This window comes from Lepidochelys kempii, chromosome 5 (genome assembly GCF_965140285.1).
Source record: "Lepidochelys kempii isolate rLepKem1 chromosome 5, rLepKem1.hap1, whole genome shotgun sequence".
NCBI lineage: Eukaryota > Metazoa > Chordata > Testudines > Cheloniidae > Lepidochelys > Lepidochelys kempii.
The window spans coordinates 46,847,511-46,874,091 of record NC_136384.1 but is presented as its reverse complement, the minus strand read 5'-3'; the positions used below and the strand labels follow the sequence as shown (position 1 = coordinate 46,874,091).

The window sequence follows — 26,581 nt, the reverse complement described above, 5'->3', positions numbered from 1 at the left end:
TGTACTGACTTGGCTAATGCTTTTTATGTAGCCTGTTGTAAAACTAGGCAAATATCAAGATGAGTTGATGTACCCCGTGGAAGACCTCTGCGTACCCCCAGGGGTACGTGTACCCCTGGTTGAGAACCACTGATCTAGCATTTCAGATTTCTGTTGCCTGGTGTATGTTGAAAGGGGTTGGCAAAAAAGTTCTTCAGAAGTGACTCAGTGCACAAAACTGACATAAACAAGCAGTTGTACAGCTCTAGCAATATCTGTTGTCTTCTCAAGTTGGATTGCATTGTATTGACTCATCTTAATATATTTCAACACTTGATGTTTCACACCACTGAGTTCTGAAATTCTGCAACTCACTGTGTTTGACAATGGAATGGCACCATTCTGCACAGCTGAGCTTTCCCCAGACATAATGGAACAAATCTCCTTTGCAACTGGCAAAATCAGTGTGTCTGCTGTGGTTTGAGGCTTATTAGTATGACACGGCACAACAAGCTTTCAGATGCTTTGCAGGCAGTGTAGCATGCTTACTCATAGTACTTTTTGGCTGCTTTAATGCTTTGAGACTTCCTTTGAAAAAGTCAGGTGGCTACCATTTAGTCCACAATGTTTCATCTCAATTTGCAAGATTTCAAGCTGCCATTAGCCAGTACATCACCACAGACAATGCTTTGTGGATGGGGTTCATCTGCAGGGCCAATAAATGTAAATCCTGTTTCCAAGTAACTTTCTTCATATTTCCAAACTTTTTGTTTCTTCAAAGTTGAAGCACTAGTACAATCACCATCTCTTTTCACGCCACAAAAACTGATCCATTTTATGTACTGTACAAGGCAGCTATTTCTAATGATTAAGCACTAGAAGAACTGCAAAAGTAGATGCTCCAAATGCCTGAAGGAGAGGAAAGGTATAAACCTCAGGTCTCCGGCCCCCAACTACTTACAATACCAGGTGGCAACCCCAGAAAATAGACTCCATTATCTGTTTGCAGTTATTTCCCTGAGCTAAATCCGAAGATAGAGTACTTAACCGTATCCACAAGACACTCAGGCCTAAAGTTATGAAAATGGCCTCCAGTTCTGTGGGTGCTGTTATTTACACCTGCAGTTGCATACACTTAGTAATGATCTGATTGTACCTGTAGGTTACTTCACCAGGCATTTGAAGGGCACAGACTTCAGGTTCCTGGCTCTACTCGTCCAGTTACCTACAACACTTGGTGGCAACACAGGGGTTCAGCCCATTGCCTCCCCTTTCTTAGCCTTAGGTCTGGCAATGCCCAGGGCCTCTGGGCTTGGAGAGCTACAGAGGTGCCCACATTGGCAATACCTGGAATTGTGGGAGGGGGCAAAGGGCGGGCGCAGCTTCTTGTACAATAAAGGGCTCTTAATGGTAACTCCAGCCACTCCCTGCTCCATTTCAGCCTCTGGGTAGTAGCAGCATTAAGGCTATAGGCTGTGGAGGGGAATACCCGTAATGGCTAGGGCTCTGGACAGGGATTCTGGGAGTGGGGGGTTGAGTAAAGGGCTCTGGCCCTACTTCCATGCAAGCCACACACCCTTAACCTGCAGGCTTGATGCTTTGAGCTCTCCTGAGGGATTGGAACCTTTAATGGCGTTGCAACCAAATGCGCCAGGTTGCTTTGCCATTCACTCAAGTTTGGCCTGGCTGTCCTTCCACACTCCACGTGGTAGCAGTGATCCAAAGGCATGTCATGCTCAGTAGTTACATAGAAACATTTCAGTTGTTTGGGAGAATTGTTAATAAAATAAAAACATTTTGTATCAGAAAGCAAGGGAAAATTACCTTTGGGGGGAAGTGGAGTGGCAGAATTTTATTCAGTTAATGTGGATCTGATAATTTTTCATAGCAAACTTGGAGTTAATTTGTTTGGAACAGGCGCTTAAAATAGTGTTGCTTTGTCATAAGGGTCAGATCCGTATTGCCTAAAATATAGTGTTACAAATAATGGTCTTAAAGTGTTTTACTTTGTCAGTAAGTACATGTACACTTAAATTCTGGATCGTTATCTAGCATATATCATACATTGCTACTAGAAACAGCCTTTTATTTACATTCTCTGCTTTTTTTGTAAGAAAAATGTTTTTTTCACAAATAACTTGGAGGGTACTCTAGCTGAAGCAACTAAGATATTATTTGCCTTGCTCTCCTTCAGACTCCCTCCAGTTTTCAGTTTGAGAGACAAGGTGGAGAAGGATGAGACTTCCTTTTTTAGGCATCCTGCTGTTTTGAGAGACCTGTCCAAAGTATGCACAAATTTACTGAGTATAGTTGTGCTCCATCTTTATTAGAAGACCATCTCCATTAAGGAACCAATTTTTGTTAGACCCCTTTGGTAGCTTCTTAATACAGGTTTCACAGTACAATTAATCTCTAGTTTTCTTTCATTCTAGGTGAAGAGGCCGCTAGTTGACCCCCTTTACAGCGCTAGTGGAAGTAGTTCCTTACCTAGAACAGTTGCCATGAGTAAAGTAGATTCCCACTCTGGAATATCAGAGGCAGCAGGCCATCCCAGTCTGAAAGCATGCATTTGGCAGCTAGCACGGTTGAATAGCACAGTGAACTCTTAGGCTTGTGGGAGGGAAGCTAGTGAAGGGGGCATTTGAAAGTAGTCGTATTTTGTACAAATGTCCAAATCAGTAGTAATGTGAAAGCATAACTCTACTGATGCCACTTCTCCCCCAGTATATTACAGATGCATAGCTTAATTCAGCTAATGACAGGCTGCAAGATTGAAAAGTCATAATGGTAAATGCTTGTCTGTTGGGGGGGGGGTGGGAGGGGGGAAGAGTAGACCACTTAGTTAGTTCTGAGTGATAAAGTGTTTCACATATCTAACAATATTTACAAGAATAAGACACCATAAAAGTTGTTAAGGCAACCCTTTACCCTAACTAGCAAAAGCATATCAACACATCTTGGTGCTTTTCCACATTCCCCTTGTTGTCGCCCTCCACTTCTGCTGTGTAATCATATTCCATATGGCCCCTTGGATTGAATGAATTTGATTTTTAGTCAGATATTTTATATATGAAATCTTGTTAGCAAGTGAAATCTTGTATGGAGGTTGGATGGTATAGTCAAAAGGCAGGAGTAAACATTCACAATTTATGATGTGGTCTATGTTAGATGCTTTTTAGCTATGTACCTTGGTCAAGCAGGCAAATCAGTTTACAACTTGATTGGGCAACAAGATATGCATTAACATGAAAAAAACCCAAAGTAGATAAGATAGGCAGTGCACAATTTTCTTAAATGTAGATGTTGTATCTTTATGAGCACAATAATTAAGGAGAAATGGTGTTTCCAAAGTTAACAGCAGTTACTTTTTGCTGTTTTGTAAATACAAGCAAATGGCAAAACATAAATAGAAAATGAAGTGTAAAAATAGTCTTATATTCAAAATTTATATTGAAAATAGTCACTGAAAGGTTTTTTGACCATTTTTATATAATTACATAAAACTTTATTATTGTGGTGTTCTTAAGCATCTTATCTAGTTGAGTTGCAATACTTCCATTTTCCATCTTATTATGTAAAGAAATGTATTGAGTAATAAGAAAATTTCCAGCTTGTGTAGAAATTGACAGCACTTGTTACATAAATACTAGGGAAGATTTTCCTGTTGTAAAACTTACCTTATAATTAATTAGCTGCTGCTGTCATAAGTCATTAGTTCATGTCCATAAGGTATGTGGTGTTTCTTGGCAGCATTGCATGTCTAGTCTTCTTTTTTTTTTTTTAAGGCATAAGAGAGTCAATTTATAGTAATTATTTTAGCATTTTAAAGATGTCTTTTTAATCTGAAAATGAACCAGGGTTGTTTGTAACTAGTAATGTTTTATGGTTCCAGTGTTGTATCTTATGCAGATAGCTTTGCTACTAAATCTTGCTTTTGAACCATTATCTTTGCCAGATACCTTACTTTAAATACTATTTGAAAAAGTCATATCTCTTGTCCTGCACGCCAACTTTATGTATCCGTATATACAAATTTAGATCTACTCCGCTTTCCTGTCACTCTAGAGATCAGAGAATATATTTTGCATAGTCAAGGGATGTTGATTCATGTCTCTTTGTCTTATAAAGCATTCTTTTAAGAGAAAAGCAATTTAAATTTTCCCAACTTTATACTGTAATCAGTCCTATCGCTTGATATCAGGAATCCTAAACAGTGTATTATAATTAAATTATGACAAAACATCAGGCACAGCCAAGACAATGAGGTTTTTTTTTCTCCAGGGTAGGTAATAGAAACTTACAGGTTGCCTACAAATATTCATTGGACTAGTAATGTTAGTTATCTTGAAAATGAAATTATTATTTCTGGTTATTTCACAGTGAGTTACCAATTACTTTAAAGTGCAGTTTTACTCTGAAAAGTGACTGAAAAAAGCAACTTCTTACTCAATAGACCAGGTCCATGTTTTCAGTCATAGTTAGCCAGTAACGTAAAGAGATACATTTTTATTACAGTTTACTTTACATTTCTCTCTTGCAGAGTCAATATAGCTGGGAGAATGAGCTGGATTTTATTTTCATTTGCACATCGTTAACAGAATTGGTAACTTAAATTCTGAATACAGAATCTTTATTTCTGGTGAAACATAAGTCAGAAGGAACCCAGCTTGACTTGCAGATTCCAGGATGAGTTAGCAGATTTAAAAAAAATACAGGAAGAGAAGGAATTTTTAATTAGACGGTTTAAAACTCCTGTACAAACAGATTAGCTCTCAAAGGTTAATTGACAAACAACAAACCTAGAGCTGCATCCATCCTATATAACAATGACTTTTCAGAGTTGAAGTGCACTTTAGTTATTAGCTTATTAAATATAAACAATTTTGTTTATAGTACATATTTTTATATAAGTATTAAAAGAGAGGGTTCAAAATACAGAAAGTAAGGAAATTCAGAGTTGCGACAGTATAGGTTGAGTTACTCTAGGTATACTATGACATACAGTACTAATACAGTAGGTTTTTTCCACAGACGTGATGAATGAATTCTTACCAATTTATTCCATTTAAACCATTTTTCTTCAGAGTTCAGTAGTTAATCTAATAAAGGCAGTAAATTGACTAATTTCTCTCATTTATTCTTCTCAACCACATTTCTTTTAATATTTGTTTTTGCAGCCACAGTGATGAAATACATTTATTGACTATAGTCTCAAAAAATCTAAACACGCATCAGTTTATTTTCAGCAAGTCAGGACATTTTCCTAACACCATAGTAATGAGCAATATATTCCCAACATTTGAAATGTTCCTTAAAGAGACACATACGTGTAGGCATACAAAAGGTTAACTGTCTTTTTTTAAAAAAAAAAAAAATCCCACACTTTTACATATGTTGGAGAAAAAAAATTACATAATAAAAAGCCAAAGAAGGCTTCTACTAAAATATTATGCTTTTATTGCAAAAAATATTGAAAGAATTTTTTGCATCTTTAATATCACCTATAACACAAAGCTGTTTAATTTTTGTATAAATAACAGAAATGTATTCTAGTTCCTTTTAGATCTCCACAGTCACTTATTACAGACATTTTTTTCTTTGCAGGCATGAAACTGAGAATTTTGCCCAAGAAATTTGTTTTTAATAGATAATCCTAACGTCTGTCTCTGATAGGACACAGAATCAGATAAACTTAGTTCTTGACCAATAAGGGCTTGGTGCAATACATATTGAAGTCAATTGAAGTTTTTCTTTTTACTTCAGTGGGCATTGGATCAGGTTTCTATTTCTTCTGGCTGTGAGGGGTTGAAAATGAATAATATTGGGTGAGGATCCTCTTCATACATGGAAAAAACTTTTAAAAGTAAGTGAATTTGGGAGAATAAAAAACAGAACCTTTAAAAACTGAACAAGGATTGAATAAATGATAAACATAGGTCTCTGATACTATAACTAGAACCATGGGTTCCACACAGGTGCAAAGATGATGTCTCTGTGTGGCTCTATTTGCTGGATTGGGGCCTGAGCGACTACACAAACTTACTAATTTGAGGCCTGTTGGCTGCATCCAGTTTCTTATGCAATTTGTTCATGAAAAATACATTAGTAGCTTTTATTTGATCACAATAGAAACTAGTTTTGATTGTGTCTGTGTCCTACATTTTTATCTTGATGCCATGCTGATTCTACAGTTCAGTTCTCTGACAGAATTCAATAGGCTATCTCAAAACCAGATGCATCTTTGCTATCTCTCGAGGAGACAGCATTTAATAGCAAGTATTTCCCATAGAGCTCTTGAAACAGATGATATTTTTTACAGTGTGCAGTTTACTATTTGCTGCTATTCATCCTGTCTTTAGGTACATCAGTTGACAGAAACCATGGCTAATCTGAAGATTTCTTCTTTTGAATTGGCAGCTTCTGGTGAAGGTAGAGTTGAGACACCAAACATGTTAGTCTGTGGATGTTTACCTTTAACCTTGATAGATTTAAAAAATTCTTAGTAGCTGGGTAGTTGCTGTTTAAATGTTTTTTTACCTGGAGGAAATAGGATTAAATTTATTGCACCTATTTGCCATAAATCAAATCCGGTTTTTAAATTATTTTCTAATTGAATTGAAATGTACAAATCCAGACATCTGCAGAAAACTTTGACAAGCCTTCTGTCTAAATTATAGTTGCCAAAAGAAATATTAAGCATCCTGCTACATCAATATATGGTGTCTTGACTAACCAAGAATCACCTTTGATGTTCTTATGGTAACAGTCACATTTGTGCTGCTTGCTCTGTAAAGGTGCCTGCCAAAAGGACTCGGGTGGGGTTTTGGCCCCCACCCCGACTTTTTTTTTTTTTTTTAATACATTGAAAACTCGGCTTCTGGGTTGCTGGAAGATGGTGATAACTGGAGAATTAGTGGAATGGTGGCATCAAACAAGTGGAAGCTTAGCTATATGATTCTCCATGCCTTGTCACCAGGCTGGGAATGAGCATCTTATAAATCCTCCAGTAGAAAAATGAGAAATCTGCAGTTTACGTTTCTTTGAATCTTAAGGAATTGACATTTGTCTCAGCTTTTGCAAATGAAGTACTGGTTCTTTCCTCTAAGCAGTGGTTATGTTGAATGAAGTCTGATTATTAATCTAGTACATGTGTTCAGGCACATTTACAGGGACCTTATGTTCTGCATCAATACTACAACTGATATATAATGAAAAGGCTTCTTCTGCACCATTACTCTTTTGTATGTCATTGCTTTTGCATTTTTTCAGATGCCATAAGATGCCTTTGTACTTTAAGAATGAATTGAAGAGTGTCTCCAGGTTTAACATTACAGAGCACCAGAGCATGAAGGAAGGAACAAAATTTATTCCTTTTAAGAATGAAAAGGTGGAAGCTGCCATCTTTAAATAAATAAATAAAACCCAGATCTTTACAAAAATATTGGATTAACCAACAAAACCATAAATATCCCATGCGTCCTTGATTCCTAAATGTATTTGTTGCTGTACCCAAAGCGTGCCAGGAGCTTTATGAACAAGTATAAAGTCATGTGCCTTTCCCAAAGAACTTAGTCTGAGTGTCTGATCCTGTGCAGGGATTTACAAGCATGGACCCTTATGCTCACAGAGTTCCATTGTCTTCAATACTTTGCTTCAGCAGTAGTCTACACATGCATAAGGATCCATGCTTGTAGGTCACTTTGCAGGATCAGGACTAAGTTAGTGTTTGTGAGGGCTCAGCATCATGCAGGATCAGGTCTCAAATAAGAACTTTTCAACAGGGGTATTCACTATATATCATGAATAACATTGCACTTTGTTTTTGTACATTTGAAACAACCAGTCAATAAATTCTTGACCCTGCTGCCATGAATTTTAGTAATAGCAGAATTGGGCCAATAAATTGTAAATTAAAAATGTAACTGTAAATTCACTTTTTTGTTGGTTTAAAGATGATCTGCAAATATCTACACTTACTTAAATAAACAGGCTTTCTATTAAGTACTGAATGCTCTCATTTAAAACAGCTGAATTGGGATGTTTCAGTACATTCCTAAAGCTGACTTTGCTTTTTTCTTTTACATGGCATAATGTGCTGAAAGCCATCTATACTTGGTGATTTGAGGCAGTTAGTTGGCATGTAATACTACATTTTTGTCAGGAGGAGGGGAAGATTGCCCTTAGATAAGAATTTGTTAATGTATGTATATTCAGTTGCTTTCCTTTTTTAAACTGAGTAGTCTGTTACTGCTGAGATCAGAAGATTGTATAAGTTTTATGTTTATATTGGCATTGATACTTTTAAAAAAAATAATATTGCTCAGGATGCCTGTCATGCTTTTTCTTAACGTTTGATCTGCATACAAGAATTTAAAATGTGTATTGCAGTTTTCATCCAAGAGTATCTAATCTTACTGGCCAGGAAACTGTCTATTTTCTAATATACAACATCTGAAGGGATGCTAAAACAATATCTTCACATATTTGCATAAATACTAAAGTGAACAATTTGTGTATAAACGTCTTTATGATTTAATTGACCAAAGAAGCTTCTAACATAATTCTCTCTCAGGCACTTGTGACCTGTGTAACCTCTTCACCAAGCAGGTTGCCACATTGCTAATTACAATTTTAAATAAACTTTAAAAACTCTGATTCCTAATGACCCTCTCATCTTGTCCGTCCCTAGCTGCTGGAGCCAGCCATGGCCACTTGAAGCACAAGCATCCTCAGGAAGGGCTGCATGGAAAAGATGGTACAGTCTGAGCTGTATCAATCTTTTGTGCCTTGTTTATGTGGGGCTGGAACAGGAATGATTTGCATTCATTCCCTCCCTCTCACCACAGGCAGGCCTACATCTTCTCCACCCAAGGAGGAAGACATGGTGTTGCTGAGGCAATCAAGTGAATCCCTCTTGGGGCTGGTCTACACTATACAGGTTGACACAAGGCAGCTTATGTCGACCTAATTATGTCAGTGCCTACACTACAGCCTTCCTCTAACCGTTCTAAGTGCCCTACTACACTAACATCATAACTCCACCTCCACGAGTGGCGTAAGGCTTACGTTGGTATAGTTAAGGCAATGCAATGTCTATGTAGACACTGTATCCATTACATTGGTGGTCTTGTCAATTTCACAGCAGGAGCCATGAAATTGACAAGAAAGCCAGGCAGCGAGAGCCCAGCTGTCCTCTGCTCCCTGGGGAAATATGCGGCTTCGGACCCTGCTCTTTTCCAGGAGCCAGGCAACCTTGTGAATTTCACAGCTTGGTGAGCCTTGGGTGGTGCAGGGGTGAGAAGGCCCAGCCGACTTCACCTAGGGAACGGTGAGGATGCTCACCATTGACCCTAGGAGGGTAGTGTGCACATGTACTGTGGTGGCTGTAAGTCGACCTAATATCGGTCAACATAGGTTTGTAATGTAGACACACCCTTTGATGCAGAAAGGGGAAAATTTGTGCTCTGAGAGACACCCCCACCCTTCCTATGCAGATCTAAGTGATGCAGTGTGGTGGTCCTTTGGTTGGAACAGTCTAAGGTTCTTCTATAATTGCTGTGTAATGAGAATTTAATGTGTGTTGAGTGGAAAAGCTCTTTGAAAATGTTTTAAAGTTCTCAAACAGCTAAATGTGCATGTAGACTTAAATGTTCTTCGCTGCCTAGTTGGTTGAGGCCAAGGCTGGGAGGCAGGAATTCTTGTGTTCTAATGACAGTTCTGCCATCAACCAGCTGTGTGGCCTTGAGCAAGTTACTTTACCTCTCTATTCTTGTTTCCACATTTATAAAATGAAAAGTCAACCTAATGAACTACTTTCACAGGGTTTACATTAAGATTAATTCATGTTTATATAGTACCTTGAAATCTAAAGTGCTATTTATAAGGGATAAATAATCTTTTAAAAAAATACTTGAAAGGCACTTTTTTCCATTGTTTATGTGCTCTGTTTCAAGAGTATTGGATTTATTGCAAAACATCTATTCTGAGTTCAGGGTTCCAAATAAGTAAATAATTTGGGATCTTAAATATTTTTCATTTACTTGATAAAGCTTTTCTGTTCACTTAAGTGTCAGGGTTGATAGATTCAGAATTATGACAACAGTTTTTCTTAAATACTCTGGAAAGTTTGTAATTCTTTGTGCTGATTTAATATTTTGTCTTCCTTCACAAGACCATCAAAAATTTCTCAAAATCTAATGAATGTCATAAGCCAAACACTGATGGACAAACATGCAATAAAGCTGTGTGTGTATGTGTAATAGAGAAAAGTCTTTCAGTAAGGAAATAGATTTTTAGTATGAATCTTCTGTGGCGTTATAATGGGAACTTAAAAAATTAAACTACCTCTGCAGTGTCTTTTAATGAAAGGCTTTATTAAAGATGCAAGTTTGAAAGAAGAAAGGAAGGAAGGTCGATCGGCGAATATAGCAGGGAGTTGCAGACATAGGGAGTAGTGTGAAAAAAGAGAAGACAGAAATAGCGGATGAGATGAAGAACAATTGAGGAAGCTTGGAAGGAGCATAGGAATTGAGTGAGGGGGAAAGAGAAATTAGGAGAGAGGAGAGCAGACATGTATTTTGGATGGATTTACACAGGTCTTTCTTTGAAAGTGAGGACAAGGATCCTGAAGCTTGTTGTGAAGAAAGAGGCTGTCAGTGAAGGGATTAGAAGAAGAGAGTGATAGTTACAACATCAGGAATTGAAGATAGCCAAACATCTTGGATATACTTGAAATGGGTGAAACGTGTCATCTGGAACCTCTCTCTTGCATGCACATACAAGTTTCTTGATTTAAAAATCTCTTGACACTATTTATATCTAGTGAAGGATTTAAATCTGTGTTGTTTATAGATTAAAATAATTCAGTCCCTAAAGACATGTTAAATTCCTCAAGTTTGATTTCTATAAATCCTCTCCAGGATTTGGACACAGAAGAGCAGAAATCACCCAGAAGTCTGAATTGCCTTTCCACCACTGAGCAAATAAGTTCTACTGAAGAGGAGGAGTCTCCAAATGCAAGAAAGAAGGCTAAAGTGGACATTGATGTAAGAAACAGACTAACAGCCAAAGAATCAGTTATCACAGATGGTATAAATTCACACCTTAACAGAAAAACACAAGATACTGTTGCATTTATGGATGACAGTAAAATAATAGAGACAGAGAGTGAGCCAGAAGAAGGTGAAATTACTGACTCTGAATGTGAGGAGTATAGCAGTGAAGATGAAGTAACAAGTGAAGAGAGTGTAAATTCAGAAGACTCTGAAAATGAAGGTGAATTATTATGGCTTTTATATACAGTATTTTTTGTAGTTTTTTTTCAGAAGTCCAGTAAATAAATAAGAACAAACTGTTAAGAAAATGAGTGACTCATAAAAATAAAACTGAAAAGGGATGACTTGAGGTAATTTAGCTTTAAAAACTGCAGTCTTCACTGAAATATAAAAGCTTAAGCCAATATTTATTGTGTTCTTTCCACTCTTTCCTTCAAATATTGTTAGGACTAAAAACAAATATGGATTTTGTTCTTGTAAAAGCTGTCATATGAGTATATCTTTATTTTGTGATATTAACATGATACTGTCTCTGCTTACATAGACTGAATATTGTTTGTGTAGAGAAAATTGTAACAGGAGCTTTTAGACCTGGAAGCAATGCCATAATATGTACATGCTAGAGAGTGTAACCTATATATACTAAAATTAATATCACAGTCCTATGCTTATAGTAATTTCTGGGATCAATTAGTGTATAGAATTTCTGTTACTGATAAATATTCTCCATATAAATACCATATAATCCACTGAGGTGAAGCTCATCTACGCTGCAGAGGGCGAGCACAATTCCTCCAGACCACTTTAAGTCCTACTTTGGACATGTTCAAGTGGCTGTTGATGGAGTAGGTGTACAAGGAGGCCTCTATACCCCCTTTGAAAGGATATGTCTACACTACCAGCTAGATGAGTGATTCCCAGCTTGCATAAACATACTCGCATTAGCTCTCATCAGAGCTAGTGAGCTAAAAATAGTAGTGTAATTTCAGAGGCATGGGCAGCAGCAGCATGGGCTAGTCACCCCAAGTACGTACCCAAAAGGTTCAGGTGGGTTTGTGCTCAGGGCTGCCCTGACTGCCACTACCCATGCTACCGTGGCTGCACTACTGTTTTTAGTGTGCTAGTTCAGATGAGAGCTGGCATGAGTATATGTATGCGACCTGGGAATCGCATACTGAGCTTGTAGTAGTCCTTGCCAAAGTGTCTACATTGTTGGCTCTAGATAGGATAGTACAGTCCCACTGCCAACCTCTAATCTGTGGAAGAGGTCACAAGATCTGCCTTTATGCAGATCCTCTGACCCATAAACATTACCGAAAAGTGCATGGAGGAGCTGCAGTTGTTTTTCAACCCACAGATTTGAGTAGTAGCTACAAGGGCCCTGTACTGCGACCCCATGACCTGGCTACAGTTAGGAAATGTTTCTGTAACATCCCATTTCTTCATTCGGGTTACCCAGACTTTATGTAGATAAAGTGAACTCCATCCTAACTGGTTTAGAACTCTAGTATTATTATTTAATAATGAATCCTATGTAACTGGTATGATGATATATTACAGTTGCATTTAAAAGCATGACTTCAGAGGTAAGTTTTGGATTTCAGTAAACATCAGAATTACATGCATGGTAATGACCATCATGTGCTTTTGGTATAAATAAAGGCATCCTTAGAACATACTAGTCTGAAAAATGATTGCAAAAATAGCATCTTGGTAATCCGGTGGTTCTTACCTTGTGTCACCTTGATTAATTTTTCTCCTTTTATTCATAAAAAAAATGCTTTTCTAACTATCAACTCTGCAAACTCAACCTAGGATCTGAAAGTCAAGCTCAGTTCTTTCTGGCTTGTGCATCAACACCAGACTAATAAATAAACTGCAGGCTGATTTCTGTCCTTGCATCTGTGCAACCCAGTATCTTCAAATTGTGCCTTTATAGATTCATAGATACTAAGGTCAGAAGGGACCGTTATAATCATCTAGTCTGACCTCCTGCACAACGCAGGCCACAAAATCTCACCCACCCACTCCTGCGAAAAACCTCTCACCTGTATCTGAACTATTGAAGTCCTCAAATCGTGGTTTAAAGACTTCAAGGAGCAGAGAATACTCCAGCAAGTGACCCGTGCCCCATGCTACAGAGAAAGGCGAAAAACCTCCAGGGCCTCTTCCAATCAGCCCTGGAGGAAAATTCCTTCTCGACCTCAAATATGGCGATCAGCTAAACCCTGAGCATATGGGCAAGATTCACCAGCCAGATACTACAGAAAATTCTTTCCTTATTTACACCTGTTCAACTTCATTAAAGACCGTGCTGTTGCACATGTATATCTGAAGACACATAATTTACCCCAGCAATTGGAATTCAGTTAACAGTTCTCTTGATGCACAAGAAGGAACAGAATACAGCTCATTCTCTCTTAACTGCGATAGCTCTGTAGTGCTAAAAAGTACTCAAAACTAAACTTTAGTTACTAAAGCAATCAGATATGACTCTGGATACCAATAAGGAGCACATTTGTTGAATAAGATTATATTTTAGATAGTTCCTTCTCAGAGTAGAACGACATTTTAAACAAAATGTAAAAGTAATCAAAAAAAGTAATCAAAGTAGCCCATTCCAACACATTGAGAAAAAATATTTCTGACACTTTGGTCTGGAAACGGACAAATAAGCCTTTTGAAGAATGGCTTAATCAAAGTTGCTCTGTCAGAACTGCTTGTACATTTCATTTGCTAAGATTGACACAGGATTGTGCCGGATAACACCAATCAATTGCAGTTGAGGTATGGCTAAATCCTTTCAAAGCATCTGAAAAGTTAGAGGATTGTGATATCACAGTTGTAGACTTTGCTTTTTACTAATACTTATTTTTTATAAATATAGATGAAGAGAGAATTTGGCCTCCATGTATCAGAGTAATTGTAATTAGATCACCAGTATTGCAGACTGGATCACTTTATATCATCACAGCTGTTAAAGCTGCTACAATTGGAAGGTAAAATTGACTGGAATCTGTGCAGTCCTGGCTCATGTCTGACATTGAAAATTTGTGTGATGAGTCACTAGGTTTGTGTCCATCTTCTTCTACATTAGTAATTCTGAAGTTTTGGTATAGTAATAACCAGTAGATTGCAAATGAGTGCAGTGTGATTGGCTGCAGTGAATTCAGTGAAATCTATTATCACCTCCCGAAAGGTGATAATGACTTTGAGGCCACTAAGTGCCTCTTTCACAAGTAAAAGATATATGTTAGAAATTCAGATTGAAGCATATCAGATATTTATGATGGAACCCTGGTTTCACATTCCAGTACAGTTGACTCAACTCTTCATCTCTGAAATACATAAATTGAGTTTATTTTGCTGTGGGTGTCTTTTGGATGAGATCTTCAAAAAGTCCTGTCTGCTCCTTGTGGATATCGGAGTTCTCTTGGGTGTATTTTATGCAAGAGTAGTGATATTATGTAAGAGCATTGTTGTTTGCCAACATTTCTCCTCCCTTTCAGTTGTGTAGTGTGCTGTGTGGTAGTGGCATTTCGATGGTGGGATATGTATATAGGATTTGATTCCACAAGCTCAGTAAATGGACATTGTAGTATACAACTTTGTAGAGACTGGAATAGCTGGAAATTCCCCCTAACTCTAAACCTACATCCTGAGGTCCTTTACTATCTGTACAGCCACTGTTCAGTTCCTACAGCAGGCTCCTAGATTGTGATGACCGTCCGCTACACAGGAATTTTGGCCAAGGGATCCATGTAGTTTATAGTTCCACTAGTCATATCCCCTGTCTGATGCTAAAAATGCACACTTGTGCCCTAAACACTGCTGTAGAGACCCATTGAAGAGCACAAAGGATGCAGGATTCCCCCATGTGGTCTCTCCACAACCAAAGCCATTTTCATACAGGCGTCATGTGTTTGTGTGGGATCAGCATTTTTCCCTAAGTCTACAGATTCAGCTTAATTATATGTTCATTGTTTGCTGCATGGGTTAGTATATATAGATGTAACAAGGTACATAACACAATTCTCTCCATCATATATTGCATCACAATAGCTTTGTCTGTAAAGCTTCTTAATAGTTCAGAAAGGAAACTTGATATTGCGATTTGTACGAAGTGTGGTTCTCACTGATTATATTAAAAAAAATTTCTTTAAGAAATTATAACACAACCAAATTAGTGTGACGTATCTTAAATCTGTCTGGTACCATGATGTAAGTTACATAATTATGTATGACAGAAATCAAGTTAATTAACTATTTACCTGTTTTACAGAGAGAAAGATATGCAGCATACCCTCCAGATTCCTGAAGTTGGAGTCAGTAAGGTAATTCTTAAATTAAGTTATTTTTGTATTGATAGATCAAGAAATTTAAAAGAACCGTGTCAGAAATATAAACCAAAATTTTAGTGTGTGTTTAAGAGTCTTGCTATTAAAAGAAGTGTTTTTTTTTAAATGAACTTGTCTTTAAGCAGAGGAATGTTTTTAATAATTTCCCTGCAGTTTTGGAAACAATACGTCCAAATGGATGGGAAACAAAGTAAAACTGATCAAAACCAGGAATTTAATTTCAGTGTCAAAGTGCAGTGAAATGAAAAACTTAAAAATTCACAATATAAATCTTGATTTTTTTTTAAATTCTTTGCATTTAAATAGCTTGTGATAGTAACACAGGAAGGAACTTATTAAATACAATTTTAATCTTGCATTTCCCATTTATTCAAAAGTTTAAAACCTATTACAGCGGTGGGTAATGGAATATTCTGGAAACCTAATTAGGACTTTTTGCTGGTCATATCAATATTCAGATCCCCACAGATGAGTTGAGATCACTAGCTTTTCATATGTTCATCTAATTTATCTTCTAGGTAATTGTTATGTAAAATGAGCTCTGAAGGGGAGAGGAAATTTAGTAGAATTCTCTTCTTTGATACAGGACAATGGAAAAATATTTTTTCCAATTAAGAGATTACCAGAGGCTAATACGATTATATTTTGTTATATACTCACTTTTATTTCACTAACTACCTCAATAAGAAAGTACAGTCCTTAAATTTAGCAGTCTTCATCAAGAAAAGCAGTATGAAGTGAGGACATTTAGGCTATATAAACACCCTTTACACCTGTAAACAGGCTTCAGACAGAACCAGGTAAGTGGGGCCCTACCAAATTCACAGCCATGAAAAATTTACCATGGACCGTGAAATCTGGTCTTGTGTGTGTTTTACCCTACACTATACAGATTTCATGGGGCGGTCCAGCATTTCTCAAATTGGGGGTCCTGACCGAAAAGGAAGTTGCGGGGGGGGGGGTCACAAGGTTATTTTAGGGAGGTCACAATATTGCCACTCTCACTTCTGCGCTGCCTTCAGAGCTGGGCAGCCAGAGAGGGTTGGCTGTTGGCCAGGCACCAAGCTCTGAAGGCAGCACCGCCCCCGCCCCCCAGCAGCAGTGTAGAAGTGAGCATGGCAATACCATACCATGCCATCGTTATTTCTGTGCTGCTGCCTTCAGAGCTGGGTGGCTGGAGAGTGGCGGCTGCTGACTGAGGGCTGAGCTCTGCAGGCAGCAGCTCAGAAGTAAGGGTGGCCATACCATAGCATGCCATCCTTACTGCTACGCTGCTGCTGCTGGCACTGGCACTGCCGTCGGAGCTGAGCTCCCAGCCAGCAGCTGCTGCTCTCCAGCTGCCCAGCTCTGAAGGCGGCAGCAGCAGTGCAGAAGTAAGGGCAGCAGTAACGCAAGCCCCCCACTACAATAACCTTGCAGTCCCCCCCACAACTCCTTTTGGGGTCAGGACCCCTACAATTAAAACACTGTGAAATTTCAGATTCAAATAGCTGAAATAATTAAATTGATTATTTTTAAAATCCTATGACCGTGAAATTTACCAAAGTGGATCGTGATTTTGGTAAGGCCCTACAGATAAGCTATTTAAACAAACTAGGTTCTACCAGTTATCCTTTGCTTCTGGTCCCTGAAACACTTTTTACTGAATCTGTTCCCTGACCATCACTCCAGTTAATCAACAGTACCATTTATCAGGATGCCAATTAAGTGGTTTCTACTGAAAACAGTGAAATTCCTTTTTCTACTATTAGTATCATAGGGCTGGAAGGGACCTCCTGGGTCATCAAGTCCAATCCCTTACTATTGCAGGCAATCTCATCATATAATCCTGTTTGTAAATATATCAAGCTCCATCTTAAAACTAGTTAGATTGTTTGCCCCCACTACTCCTATTAGAAGGCAGTTCCAGAACCTCATTCTTCTGATGGTTAAATGATTGGTGACCATTAATGATCTTTTGGGAAGGTATTGTTCAACTCAATACAGAGATGCCATCCCTCCCTATTTTTTTGTAATCCTAATTTTTCATGTAAGTATGAAATTATTAAATAAGTTTAAATCTACAAATTTTGCTAGATGAACTATGCACACTTTATTTATATAGGTTTCAGAGGAACAGCCGTGTTAGTCTGTATTCGCAAAAAGAAAAGGAGTACTTGTGGCACCTTAGAGACTAACCAATTTATTTGAGCATGAGCTTTCGTGAGCTACAGCTCACTTCATCAGATGTTTACCGTGGAAACTGCAGCAGACTTTATATACACACAGAAATCATGAAACAATACCTCCTCCCACCCCACTGTCCTGCTGGTAATAGCTTATCTAAAGTGATCAACAGGTGGGCCATTTCCAGCACAAATCCAGGTTTTCTCACCCTCCACCCCCCCCCCCACAAATTCACTCTCCTGCTGGTGCTAGCCCATCCAAAGTGACAACTCTTTACATAATCAAGTCGGGCTATTTCCTGCATAGATCAAGGTTTTCTCACATCCCCCCCACCCCCATACACACACAAACTCACTCTCCTGCTGGTAATAGCTCATCTAAACTGACCATTCTCCAGGTTTAAATCCAAGTTAAACCAGAACATCTGGGGGGGGGGGGGGTAGGAAAAAACAAGAGGACACAGGCTACCTTGCATAATGACTTAGCCACTCCCAGTCTCTATTTAAGCCTAAATTAATAGTATCCAATTTGCAAATGAATTCCAATTCAGCAGTTTCTCGCTGGAGTCTGGATTTGAAGTTTTTTTGTTTTAAGATAGCGACCTTCATGTCTGTGATTGCGTGACCAGAGAGATTGAAGTGTTCTCCGACTGGTTTATGAATGTTATAATTCTTGACATCTGATTTGTGTCCATTTATTCTTTTACGTAGAGACTGTCCAGTTTGACCAATGTACATGGCAGAGGGGCATTGCTGGCACATGATGGCATAGATCACATTGGTGGATGTGCAGGTGAACGAGCCTCTGATAGTGTGGCTGATGTTATTAGGCCCTGTGATGGTGTCCCCTGAATAGATATGTGGGCACAATTGGCAACGGGCTTTGTTGCAAGGATAAGTTCCTGGGTTAGTGGTTCTGTTGTGTGGTATGTGGTTGTTGGTGAGTATTTGCTTCAGGTTGCGGGGCTGTCTGTAGGCAAGGACTGGCCTGTCTCCCAAGACTTGTGAGAGTGTTGGGTCATCCTTTAGGATAGGTTGTAGATCCTTAATAATGCGTTGGAGGGGTTGCCATGTACATTGGTCAAACTGGACAGTCTCTACGTAAAAGAATAAATGGACACAAATCAGATGTCAAGAATTATAACATTCATAAACCAGTCGGAGAACACTTCAATCTCTCTGGTCACGCAATCACAGACATGAAGGTCGCTATCTTAAAACAAAAAAACTTCAAATCCAGACTCCAGCGAGAAACTGCTGAATTGGAATTCATTTGCAAATTGGATACTATTAATTTAGGCTTAAATAGAGACTGGGAGTGGCTAAGTCATTATGCAAGGTAGCCTGTGTCCTCTTGTTTTTTCCTACCCCCCCCCCCCCAGATGTTCTGGTTTAACTTGGATTTAAACCTGGAGAATGGTCAGTTTAGATGAGCTATTACCAGCAGGAGAGTGAGTTTGTGTGTGTATGGGGGTGGGGGGGATGTGAGAAAACCTTGATCTATGCAGGAAATAGCCCGACTTGATTATGTAAAGAGTTGTCACTTTGGATGGGCTAGCACCAGCAGGAGAGTGAATTTGTGGGGGGGGGTGGAGGGTGAGAAAACCTGGATTTGTGCTGGAAATGGCCCACCTGTTGATCACTTTAGATAAGCTATTACCAGCAGGACAGTGGGGTGGGAGGAGGTATTGTTTCATGATTTCTGTGTGTATATAAAGTCTGCTGCAGTTTCCACGGTAAACATCTGATGAAGTGAGCTGTAGCTCACGAAAGCTCATGCTCAAATAAATTGGTTAGTCTCTAAGGTGCCACAAGTACTCCTTTTCTTTTTATTTATATAGAGAAAAGTGTGGGTCAGTCACTCATCGCCACTTGGGTTTGACCAACACAGCAAATAGTGCCACAGTGGCATTCTTCACCACTACCCCAGTGGCACATGTGCAGACTGTGTAGTGAGGGTCTGATAGGAGGCATGCCACAGTCATTTTTGAACCTTTTGGGGGCACTGCTGGATTCATGGGCCAAGCCACAGGTTACATGTTGCACTTTAGCTGTCCTATGTGAGCCCTGTTGGACATAGAGTGTGCCAGCAGGCTTCACGTTGAGCATCTGGAGTGTAACACGCAGCTTGTGGCTTGAGCTGTGAATCCAGCAACGCAAACCCCACTGACAATCACCGCAGCTTGCATCCTATCAGATCCAAGCCCAGGACTGGCCAAGGTACTTAAGGGATTTAGGTGGTATTGGAGGGCAGCTTTCCTAGGGCCAACCCTACCATTCTTCCTGCTTGGAGTTGTGGGGTCAGGGGCACAACAAGGGAGGGCCCAGGGAGCCAGGGCCCCCTCTTGGCCATAGACTGGGAGGGGAGAGGGATCCTGGTTTCAGAGGGGAGGGGGCAGAGGTTGTGGTTTCTGCAGGAAGGGGAGGAGGAGGATAGAAGGAGAGGCCCCAGTCACTCTAACATGGACAGAATTGTATCTGAAATTCACTGCAAGTGTTCAAATGCTACCCCAGACCCTCTGCCTGTATTTGGCTTTGGTACTTGCTGCTGGTCCAAGCAATCTCCCTAATTTTTTTCATAAACATCCCTAAAATTCTCAGAACAAGATTAGCATTTCTGTCAAGAGCTTTTATTTCTCTGTAACACCATAATTTGTTTTTTTAACTCCTCCTAGTGTGAATAACCAAATTCACCAATTTTTTGTGGACAGTTGAGTTGTTTTAAAATACCTATCATGCAAGAATCTCAAACTGCTTTAATATCATAACACCCATGAGGTCAGGGCTTTTTCTCATTTTCATGGAGAAACTAAGGCAGGGAGGAGTTAAGTGACTTACCAGTGGAACTATAGAAAGTTAGTGGCACTAAGCTGTTTTCCTCCACCTGCAACACATAGCAGCATTTTGTTGCTGTGTGGATCACTTTCACATTTACATCCTTTTTTAAAAAAAGATTAAAATAAGATAATCAAAAAGCTCCAGGGTTAGTTAGCATCTTTAAAATAAACTTTAGTTGAATTGTGGTTTATCCTATTCATAGAATCTAGAGACCGAAAAGATCTGAGGTCATCTTCGTCAATCTCTCTGCCGTTATAGGATTGTTCCCTACTGTAAATCTGTACAGCCCAATCAACAAATACAGTTGTGCTGATAATATGGAATTTAGTACGCCAGAAATACTAGGTTTTGTTCATGCACTCCTCAGTTTGGTCAAGTCAGAGAGCCTGTGACAGTGTGACATGACTTACAATACCAGAGGTATGTTAATAGACCACTAAAATACATCCTGGAATATTAAGATAATATGTAAACTAAATGCTATGCAGTAGAAACATTCTATTTTATCATTTTTCTAGTTTCATGCAGAAGTATATTTTGACCATGAATTGCAAAATTATGTTCTTGTGGATCAAGGCAGTCAGAATGGCACAGTTGTTAATGGAAATCAGATTCTACAGGTGAGCATTGCAACTTACTGTGATTAGAAAACTAGGTACTTATATTGCATTATAGAAAAGTATATCAGTCACATAGTAATTTTAAATGAAATTCTGACTTATAAATCACGGATGATTTTGCTGAGTGGTTTTTCTTCTATGCATTGATCATTTCTTTGCTTCTGCTCAGTTTTTAGGTGTACTTATGATACATTTTCCTATTTATTTTGGATTAGGAATTATGAGAAATTTGTTCCAGTTAAAAATGCAGTTAGATTACCGAGATACCAATTTAAATATACTGAATGACTCACATATAAACAATATTCCTGGAATACATGTAATGGTGAATTTTATCAGTTATTCTAATAAATACAGTTGACAAAATTGTGTAATTCTTTTTCTGTAGCCTAAAACAAAATGTGACCCCTATGTTCTGGAACATGGGGATGAAGTAAAGATTGGAGAAACTGTGCTATCCTTCCACATACACCCTGGCAGTGACACCTGTGACGGATGTGAACCAGGACAGGTCAGAGCACATCTTCGCCTTGATAAGAAAAAGGAATTTTCTGGTAAGTGATGACATTGTTGGATATGGTATTGACAGTAGCTCTTACAAAATTAATTGAGACTGTAAAATAGTTACCCTTTTCCCTAACCAGATAGTTCTGTTTCAAATAGCTATAAAAAAAGAAAATGGTCTGCTGTCAACTGGGTACATTTCTGTACTATGTAGTGTGTGATGTATTTTCCTCTCAATACATATACATTAAATACATTAAAACATTTTGGTTATTTAGTAGCATTGTGTTCTTGAAATTAACTTGTAACAGAAATACAACATTCTGATCATATTGTTGCAGCTAGCAATTTTTGTTTAGGATCTAGGAACACACAAAACAGAAAGGAATCTTAAATCTATTATATCCAGTCGTTATACTCAGTTGTATTGATCATTTTAGCAATTGTAGAACACTAGTTAGAACAAAATATTCTATAATATTAATTCTGTCTATACTTCAAAACAGTATTACTTAATTATCCAATTAAATCTGGTCTTGTGGTCTCCCTTTAGGTCCAGCACTGAGCAAAGAAGAGAGAGAATTAGTCAGAAGAAAAGCATTAAAAAAAATACGGGTAAAATATGGTTTACAGGTAAGTTCACAATAAGTGTTTATGAAATGCTTGAAATCTGTGGAGTTTATATTTACTCTGTGATTCCTAGTTTAAATCATAGATTTTAATAGGGAAAGTTTTCAAATATGCAACTTCTTTAAAGTATGTTGGTTTAATGAGAACTTCTAGTCTTACAGGCAGTAATTATAGCTGCTATTTTACAAATATATTTTAAAGAGGAAGAGAAGTAGGTGGGGGAGGTGGACGTTCTTTCATAAAGGCTCAGAAAAAATGACCAATTGTAATGATTTGAGAATAAAGCCAGATTCCTGTCCCTTTGAAAATCAGATATCCTATGATTTTCTTACTACAAGCTGGGAAAGGGGCGCTGCAGTTCAGCACAAACTAGAGTTGGAAGGAGAGAGCCTGAAGAATAAGGAGGGAGAGAAAGGAAAAGCAATGGAGAAGAAATTATGGGAGGGAGATACAGTATTTAAGAAAAAAATTAAATGTCTTTCTTCTTTCCACCATCCCATAAAGAAACACTTGGAGTGTTCTGAAGCTTAGTTGAGGGTTCTAGTCTCACTTAAGCAGTTTATTGTAAAAGATGCCATATATTTTTAATCTGTTCTATTTTTTCCATGTTATAGTACAAAATTGTTTGAGGGGGCATAATACCATTTCAATCAATAGTGTAGCGTATGTATCCATACATATCTATATGCTTTAAAATGTGATGCATATATTGTTCACATACTGTGTATATGTTGTGTGTGTGCATGTATTTACATACACTGGTTGTATTATGTGTATATAATGTGTATATGCATATGTGCATAAGGATATTTTAGAACCCAGCCTTAACATGGAGTCACAACCAGTCCCTCTCTAGTGCACATTCATGTGGGGAATAGGATGTCTTCAGGGTCCCTTTACTTTGGCAGCTAATCAAATGTCACCAATACAATCTGTATAAGTACAGAATTTCTTGTTCATTCTGTAGTAATTGACACTAATGGGCAGCAAGATTTCTGGGACACTATTTAGAGATATAAAATTGTAATACATGAAATTCCCAATGGTTTGTAAATATGGTTTTGTGCTTAATATGAGGAAATTGACTCTTCATGTCAGGAGATCACATGCATTTAATTACGGCAGGAACATGGTACTATAGAGAGATTATATGGTTTTAATTAGACTGGCATAAAACTGATATACTTGCTAATAACACATTATCATGTGGTAGTGACATGGAACTACTGAAGGAGAATTTTATAGTATTTGGTCATGAGGTTTTGAATTAATAAAATATGGTGAAGCTATTCTAGTTGTTTGCGGAAAAGCAAAACAGGCTTAGAAAAAAGGAGCATTTAAAGTCAGTCACTAATATCTTTCCCTAATGGAATTTTTGTGTATGTAAAGAATACAGACTATGAAGACAACAAAGCAGTGAAAAATCCAAATTACAAAGATAGAGCAGGAAAACGCAGGGAGACCATTGGAAGTGAGGGGACATTTCAAAGGGACGATACTCCAGCTTCAGTCCATGTGTAAGTGTGTAAAATCTTATTCTGTGCTCTGCTAATGCATAGCAAACCTTTCATGCACGTTCATAGGTGGTGATAAAGTGAATTTGTAATGGTAACCTGATTTGATATCATTTGGGCTGAATGTACAGTGAGAGAGCTCAGATTACTGCACTGACTCCCAAATTCACATTAGGCCACCATTAACGCGTGCGCGCACACAGATTTTAATCTAGCATTAAGTTTACTCAAGTGCATTTCTTATCAGCAAAATAAGTTAAAGTCAAGGAAATAACCAGTTACACTACATTAGTATCTACAGCAACCTCACTTCGTATGCCTTATAACTAGGGCCTTACCAAATTCACGGTCCATTTTGGGCAATTTCACGGTCATAGGATTTTAAATATAATTTCATTATTTCAGCTATTTAAATCTGAAATTTCATGGTGTTATAACTGTAGGGATTCTGACCCAAAAAGGAGTTGTGGGGGATCACAAGGTTATTGTAGGGGGGGTTGTGGTCCTGCTACCCTTACTTCTGCACTGCTGCTGGCAGCGGCACTGCCTTCAAAGCTGGGCAGCTGGAGAGAGGTGGCTGCTAGCCAGCAACCCAGCTCTGAAGGCAGAGCTGCCACCACCAGCAGCATAGCAGTAAGGATGGCATAGTATGATATTGCCACCTTTACTTCTGCGCTGCTGCCTGCAGAGCTGGGCCATCAGTCAATAGCCACCACTGTCTGGCCGCCCAGCTCTGAAGGCAGCAGTGCGAAGTAAGGGTGGCATGGTATGGTATTGTCATCCTTACTTCTGTGGTGCTGCTGCAGGGTGCTACCTTCAGAGCTGGGCACCCAGCCAACAGCTGCTGCTCTCCAGCTGCCCAGCTCTGAAGGCAGCGCAGAAGTAACGGTAGCAATACCGCAACCCCCCTAACCTTTAGACACCCCACCTCCACCCTGCAACTCCCTTTTGGGTCAGAACCCTCAATTTGAGAAATGCTGGTCTCCCCTGTGAGAGCCATATAGAATAGGGTAAAAGCACACAAGACGAGATATCATGGGGGAAGACTAGATTTCATGGTCTGTGATGCATTTTTCATGGCCATGAATTTGGTAGGGCTCTACTTATAACCCATTGTAATATGCACACTTAGATTCCTCACCTCCAACATATAGTCACACACAGTGCATACAGCCATTTCTTCTAAATCAGAGGTTCTCAACCTTTTTCTTTGAGGCCCCCGCAACATGCTATAAAAACTCCACAGCTCACCTATGCCATAACTAGTTTTCTGTATATAAAAGCCAAGGCCGGTGTTCGGGGTAGCAAGCAGGGCTGTTGCCGGGAGCCCATGCCGCAGGGGTCCCCACAAAGCTACATCGGTCAGGCTTCAGCCCTGGTGACAGGGCTCAGGTACCGGGCCTTCAGCCCCATGCAGTGGGGTTTTGGCTTTCTACCCTGGGCCCCAGCGAGTCTAATGCTGGCCTTGCTTGGAGGCCCCCTTGAAACCTGCTCAAGGCCCCTTAGGGGGCCCCAGACCCCTCATTGAGAACCACCTTCTAAATCACATTCAGTTTCACATGCTTAATTACGACAAATCGTAATCTCACCAAGATTATCATTAAGAGCGGGTTTTAGAGGAATTGAATGTATGCATTCGTGGGGGGCTGTATGTGGAAATTAAAAGAAGCTTGTTGTGGCAAATAAACTTTTAAGAATTTATGAAGTTTGGGTAATAAAATAGGTGAATTGACATTGCTCTGGATGTTAATGTAGACTTAACTGGCAATATCCCTGATTTTAATTATGGTTGCACTTATAGAATATACACTTGAGCCAACCCTAATTTTGAGGCAACAAAGTTTTTTTTTGTTTGCTTTTGTTTTTTTTGTGTGTAGACATTTCTTATTTAAAGAGGAGATTAATGATAAACTCAGGGCATAAGGAAGACCAGGATAATAAAGGTTGTCAAATGGGAGAACTTGCAGATAGGGCACTTAGGATTGGTGGGCAGAGGAAGGTTTTGATGGTGGTCATGATGGAATCAGAGGATGGTGGTTTGGGATGGGGAAACAAGGGGTTTGGGACGTGTAGGGTTTGCAGTGATAGTACTGGGTGTCAAGCTGCCAGGGACTCAGACTGTACAGTGAGGCTCTGTGGAGGCAATTCATTTGGAGAACAAGAGTTACTACTGCTAACTTTTTTACACTTCTGTTCATGAAAATATAGCTCGCCAAGATTGTAATGGTCCCTTCACTTAAAATGGCAATTTTCGCAAAGGGTGACTAACTCTTTTTCGCTAAGCTAGTGTATACTAAAAGTCACTTCATTTCTTGAAACAGATTTTGTCAATGCCAACAAAAATTCAAAGTTTAAACTTTTGCATTGTGTTCAGCATAGTCTGGAGGCAGACATGAACATGTTCAGCCCCTCATACTTGCATATCAAGTAATGGCAAGTGCAATTGCCTAGTTTGCAGGAGCAGCAGTTGTGCGCACAGTTGAAAATTTGACCTCAAATACTAGGAATAAAGAGTTAAAATTCTGTTCATCCTTCTCATATTAGCTAACTTTACTTTCCTTTAAAGTGAAATCAGTGATAGCAACAAGGGTCGTAAAATGCTGGAGAAGATGGGATGGAAAAAAGGAGAAGGGCTAGGCAAGGATGGTGGCGGAATGAAGAATCCGGTAGGTTTCTGTGACTTTTGCTTTGCAAGTTACACAAATACAAAAATGCATTTGCACCGAAAATGCTAGTTTCATTGTAAGTCATGAGGAACTTACAGGATTTCAAAGGACTGGATGTGGGGCATTTCAGCAGGGCAGTTACTTTAAATTATAATCAGGTATTTTGAAATTATGTATCAGTAGTTACAGTGCTTCACTGGAAAATGTTAGTGGCGTATACATTGTTGGTTGTTAGGAAATTGAGGTTGGGGCT

General features: G+C 38.8%; 1 protein-coding gene across 3 annotated transcripts in view; it reads left to right on the top strand.

The window, feature by feature from the left end:
* Window positions 1-26,581, top strand: part of AGGF1 (angiogenic factor with G-patch and FHA domains 1) — a 39,211-nt gene that overhangs the window by 10,805 nt on the left and 1,825 nt on the right. For 2 of the 3 annotated variants that reach the window (XM_073344178.1, XM_073344177.1), the window contains exons 6-13: window positions 10,899-11,253; window positions 13,921-14,032; window positions 15,316-15,367; window positions 20,913-21,014; window positions 21,403-21,568; window positions 22,072-22,151; window positions 23,538-23,665; window positions 26,229-26,328. In XM_073344178.1, the coding sequence (XP_073200279.1) occupies window positions 10,899-11,253; window positions 13,921-14,032; window positions 15,316-15,367; window positions 20,913-21,014; window positions 21,403-21,568; window positions 22,072-22,151; window positions 23,538-23,665; window positions 26,229-26,328 (1,095 nt within the window). Of the gene's footprint in view, window positions 1-6,338; window positions 6,409-10,898; window positions 11,254-13,920; window positions 14,033-15,315; window positions 15,368-20,912; window positions 21,015-21,402; window positions 21,569-22,071; window positions 22,152-23,537; window positions 23,666-26,228; window positions 26,329-26,581 lie in introns of all 3 variants that reach the window. The other variant, XM_073344179.2, reaches the window with a different exon arrangement.